This window comes from Electrona antarctica (assembly GCF_951216825.1).
Source record: "Electrona antarctica genome assembly, chromosome: 5".
In the NCBI taxonomy this organism is placed as follows: domain Eukaryota; kingdom Metazoa; phylum Chordata; class Actinopteri; order Myctophiformes; family Myctophidae; genus Electrona; species Electrona antarctica.
Genome location: NC_136810.1, coordinates 13,557,973 through 13,563,972, shown reverse-complemented (window position 1 = coordinate 13,563,972; position 6,000 = coordinate 13,557,973). Strand labels below are relative to the sequence as shown.

General features: G+C 42.3%; 1 protein-coding gene across 1 annotated transcript in view; it reads right to left on the bottom strand.

The window, feature by feature from the left end:
- Positions 1 to 524: 524 nt before the first annotated feature.
- The window catches only part of fbln1 (fibulin 1), a 74,091-nt gene continuing 68,615 nt past the window's right edge, over positions 525 to 6,000 (bottom strand). The window contains exon 17 of the mRNA XM_079500605.1: positions 525 to 1,614. Coding sequence (XP_079356731.1) covers positions 1,475 to 1,614 — 140 coding nt within the window. The 3' untranslated portion in view covers positions 525 to 1,474. The remainder of the gene's footprint in view (positions 1,615 to 6,000) is intronic.

Below are 6,000 nucleotides of genomic sequence, written 5' to 3'. Positions count from 1 at the left end.
AGACCCTGATGGATGTCCCCCTCCTCCGTACCATTGTCTTTGAAGCCCCAGGAGGCCTCTCTCCTCTCTCCGGCTGCCTGGGATATAACCTTAGTTTGGGCCGTCCACCACGTGCATCCACTGTCTGATGTCGTCCCCTCTCAGCCCAACGGAGGTTCTGGTTCACTGACACATGTAATTAGAGAATGAATGGAGTCCATGGTGGTACAGTACCTATAGGAGATACCGACCCACTGGCCGCTCTCCTTCCTCCCTTGGTAACTCTACCTGCCACCCCCCCGACCACAAAGGGAAAGGGTGGGTCGTCAGGCAAGTGGGTCCCCAAATAAATAGCAGAAGACTAAGATTTTATGTAAAAAAAAAAAAAAGCATGGTATTATTTTCTTTTAAACCTTGAAATTTTTGTTTCCATTGTTTGTGATACAATAGTGAATTCCGTGTTAGTTCCATTGATCTAAGGCGGCATGCAATCAAGTTGAATAACTCTTCCCCATGTCCCCAACTCACAAGAAAATGAGATATCGTAACTAAAAATAATGTTTATTCCATAAAAAACACACCTTAGGCAACGCATACAGTTAGGAATAGAAAAGGTAAATGCCACAATAGGAAGTGATATAATTTCACTTTAAAATAGTGTTGCATTCAATCAACATAATAAGGCTTCAACATGTGTTCAAAATGCATGCATTTTGAGTTTATACAACCACATTCTGGATGCCTCGTTGTTCAAATTGAGTTTTATAGTACGAGGCCTTTTTCGCCCTTCTTTCACACATTTCGCTCCGTTATGCCGCTTTGCAATACAGGAATGCATTCGAGGCTGAGCTTGTCATATTTAAATGAAAACAGAGTGCTCTCGTATTGTTGTACAATTAAAAGCAGCTAGTGGTCTGTCAACAGTGGAAAGGCCAGAGGGTTATCAAACGAGAGATTAAAATATAGGGGCTGCAACTGTCGATCATCTTCTTAGCGATTATTGTAGAGATAGCTTTGTATTTTCTGTTTTGTTCCAGGAAATCAGGAGGATTCCCTGCCAGTATTTACTTTTTCCATAATGAAATCGACATGAAAAAAAATCATATAACTTTTTTATAATTTACTAAACCAATTAATCTAGTTAACCACTTAAGCCCTGCATTACACCTCAACAATAAGAATAGCGATAGAAAAAAGCTATTTTTGAAAATCTGTTATTTCTTCGATTATCAATTCGCTTTGTATAATAAATTAAATCGATTATTTAGATGGACCGTTGCACCCTACATTAAACAGCCCTCCGGTGGTCTTCATCCATTGACGTAACAATCATTGTGTGCATGCACATCACCGGACACTCCAAACAGAATCCTTCCTCGAGTACATTGTGTGTGTTTTGTGTGTCCTCTGTTAAGAGAAGGTGCAGTGAAACAACAAGGCGATGCGTTGGTGCATGATGTTGCATAAGGTGGCAACTGTGGCATGATGCATGAGCTCAGAACCAGAACTCGGACACAAAGACATGCACGTTGACCACGTTCTTGTGTGACACTCCCTGGGCTCCCAGGTTGCTCATGGACAGCTTCAGGATGAGGTTCAATGGACCGATCAGCGGCTTCACTTGTCTGACCACACCTATAGGAGGAGAGACACGGAGGCATGGTCAGATCCCTAGAAAGTCATTAAAGTAAGTGTTAGTGTGCAGTGGTAAAAGTGCCTGCCCACCACCGCAGAGGTTGTGGGTTCGATTCCGCCGTGGTGGACTGGTGGTGCATCCGGCTTTGTCCAGTATCTATAGGAACTAGGGATGTCCCGATCTCCCGATCCAATTCCGATCATTTGATTTTGAGTATCTGCTGATACCGATTTTTCCCGATCCGATATTTATATTTTATATAACATGTTTATGCCATATTACAATAGTACAATATCCCAAATCACAGACAATATCCAGTATAATATTATGATATGGAATATCACGTTTTTTGGCTCCCGATCCGATCATTTAAAAATGATGTGATCGGCCCCGATTTCCGATCACCCGATCCGATCGGGACAACCCTAATACGAACACAATTGGCCCGTGTTCGGGGGAGGGTGATAATGCTCATTGCATATATTCCTATGGGCTGGGACGGCACCTGCCAGCAGAGAGTGTTGGGCGGGCGGAGTAGAACAAAGGCTCTACGTCCTCCCGGTGGAGGCTCCTCACTGGCAGGTGAGTCAGTAGGATACAACAGCAGTGACAACACAACACACAGAAATGTGTGTGGGGAGGAATTGGCAATGATACATTTTAGGGAGAAAAATAGGTAAAAAGCAACAAAAGAAAAGATACAAAAAATATATAGTGATTATTACTATAGAATGTTTCAGTAAACACTATAGAAAATACATTTTCAGGACGGGATAGCAAGGTTATCCAATCTGGAGAGAGAATTCACACAGGGTATTAAAGGAGAAATAAGTTAAATTGGAAGCAATGAAAAGAAAATGGAACTGGAATAATATGCAATATTAACGAATGGGTTCTTTCTCCTGATTGGATAAAATTGGTATCCCGACTTGAATATGTATTTTCTGTTAAGAGCTGGAGAGATGGGGAGACCCATGCATGTTACTGAACAAACACTCAGTGATTACAATGGGATTGTAGAGTCTTAACATTATTTAAAAAATGTATTCAACAAAATGTTTTGATATTAATTTAAAAAAAAATCACTTACACTACCTTTAACCACTTAAACTCCATTCCAAATGTTTTCAACGTAACCAATATATTGCAAGTTTGCAGGCAGTTCTGCAATGTTTTGATGAGCATGAGCAAGATTAAGTTGGTTATTGGTCCTAAATATGGATTTGGATATATCGGCCCTATTAATGTTACATCGGTGGTAACCTTATAATCTAGAACTGTTACTTTTCAGGATTCAAAAGAATCAAAAGTAGCACATCTATGAACTTGCGCATCTGCTATTTTTGTGTGACACGGTAGTATGATCAAGTAGGGCGTAAGACATTACGATAAAAACAGAAGAAAAGTTAGAACATGGAGACGATATGGACCGGCTGAAGGACCAATCATTGCCATCCACAGAGCACCTCCCCTAGAGGGGCCAAGCATCCAGCGATGAGCCACATCATGGCTTAATGATGCCCTGCCAGGAATGGAGGACAACTCCACCAGACTCTTTAACAGACATTACTCCACCCGCTCCATCCCACCTTCCACCCTGTCCCTGGGGGAACGAGACGACACGCACCCCCGCCCCATCCAGGAGTAAAACCACACACACACACACACACACACACACACACACACACACACACACACACACACACACACACACACACACACACACCACAGCAGAGAGAGAAACCAAAGTATGACCAAATGCCCGTGGAATTCGTTTGCATGGGAGCTCTTTTTTTTAAGTTGAACATGCGATTACAGGGTGAAAAAAACATCAGTGTTTATACAGGCTGTCAGCGGGCCCTTTCTGTGCAGCAGGCAGGGCTGCATGGTGACATCTCTCAGCTCATATGCCTGTTGGAACAGCCAGCGCCACAGTTTAGGCAGTCAGTCAGTCAGTCAGTAACAGCCAGCACCACAGTGCAGTCAGTCAGTCAGTCAGTCTGTCAGAAAACAGCCAGCATCACAGTGCAGTCAGTCAGTCAGTCTGTCAGTCAGTAAACAGCCAGCACCACAGTGCAGTCAGTCAGTCAGTCAGTCAGTCAGTAAACAGCCAGCACCACAGTGCAGTCAGTCAGTCAGTCAGTCAGTCAGAAAACAGCCATCACCATACTGTATTATGCATGTTGGTTCAATGTAAAGGTCAAGGAGTCCTGGATTGCAGGGCCTAGGCACATCCTGTCTCAGCCATCGTCCAAACACTGTGCTCTAAGGATCAGAATGAGATGATTGAGGGGGTGAAGAGAATCCTGGCCATCAAGGGAGAAGGAGACCCAGACACTCAGCTGGGAGACTCCTCTGTAAGAACCAGAAGTACACCTTAGATCAATTATGATGCTCCAGCATTGGTTAGCTGGTCAAAAGGTGTGTCAGAGCCACCTCTGCTCTCACCTGCACACTAAACACCTTGGAGATTAAGACCTTCATTGACACCCCCATGGAGGTGCCCAACTGGCCTTTCCACACTCATAACATTGAGAGGGTTGTCAAAATGGTGACTGAGGCTTCTGCTACATACTTCTCTCAGGAAAAGAGAGCACACAATATACACCCCAGCCTTTTGGATATACCCTTAAGATTCAATTTGGCACCTGAGTATGGCCTGCCCTGCAGTCAGTCAGTCAGGCAAGCAGCTAAACTCACCACACTGTTGTCCTATAGTCCCTCCAAACCAAGTCTGTGACTTTTATGTCACTTTACAACAGTGGTTGTCGAAGTTTTCTATGTCAAGGACTCCCAAATGAATATGTATTTTGATGCGGACCCTCTCATATGAATAGACTGTGTGCCAGGGCCCAGGGGACCCCAGTGTACAAGATTTGTGTTGTTTCAAAATGATTCACAAGTATTCCAAATGTGTAGAGTGTTATGAAAATAGCAGATGTACATACAAGCTTGTAGATCTGCTATTTACTAGTCAGACTGTGACTCAAGAGGGTGCTGTTTTTCCTTTGTTTTGCCAATGAGTACCCAGATTGGCTATTTACCAACTGCTGATCTATAGGGTTAACTGATTGTGATAATATATTAACACATGTTGCTGTGGACCCCCTGGAACCTTCTCAATGTTCAGGCCAGGATTCCAATTTTAGCCAATCAAGAGAGAGAACTCATACAGGACACAGCCAATCAAAAGATAACTCATACAGGACACAGGATAAACAAGTGAAATCGGAAGTGATGACACAAAGAAATGAGCAGACAAAATCGGAACTGAAATTGATGACAAGCTTGCGACGCATCGTGAGCTTGTAGATCAGCTATTTTCAAAACTCTTTATTATACTTGCCGCAAAATATATCTTTTTAACATTGTTTTGGCTGAGGGTGGACAACAGCTCTTGTTTCAAGGGACAGCGGGTTTAAAGTGGTTCTGGTTTCTGGTATAGTGTTCTGTTGTTGCTTTAAAAAAAACACTACATCAGCCTCAGGGAGTGTTCTGCAGAACCGCAGGCAGCGCTCTACGATGACCCAACAGTTTAGCCTCTAGTCCAACTTCCAGATTAAATTGATGACATATCACTGCATCATTCCCTCTGAGTTACGAGGTGCCTCTGTGTGCTGATTGTTGAAATAAAGCAAGAAGCCAGCGCTTTCATTTTCTGGTTGTGGTGGAAAGTAACTAAGTACATTTTGTTACTGTAGGGCAGAAACCTCTTATCTCCATATTCTAACTTTTTGTGTTTTTCTTATATTAATGCCCTACTTGTAACTTGATCATCATACAGCGTCACACAAGAGCATCAAAAGTAGCCGACAAGACTGGTTTTGAGCTTGTAGATCTGGTACTTTTGCCGTTTTTGAATTTGAATCTAAAAAGTAACAGTTTTGGACAGAGATGATTTATGTACTGAACTTAAGTACAACATTGCGGTACATTTACTTGAGTCGTTTTTGTTTTGGTTTTTTTATCGTTATACATCTACACCACTATACAGCTCAGTATTTTTTATTCTGCTGCAATTATTTAAGTGCTGTGTTGTATACAGTAAGTTACTAAAGCAGTTGCAGTTATTTGACAGTTTTTGATTATCAATACAAAACGTACATTAACCACTTAAGCCCTATTTTATATTTTGGCTAGTCAAAAGATAGCAGATCTACAAGCTCACAGCGCATGAGCTTAAATATAGCACGTGCCAAAAATAGAGCATCTACAAGCCGTCGCTGTCGGATGGAAAACTCAAAAAAATGTACTTTTCAGGATTCAAATTCAAAAGCAGCAGATCTACAAGCTCACACCACCTTTCCAGCTTGTGGATCCGCTATACTTTAGATGTATTGTGTGACGCTGTAGTATGATCAAGTAGGGCGTTTAAGTTAGAACAT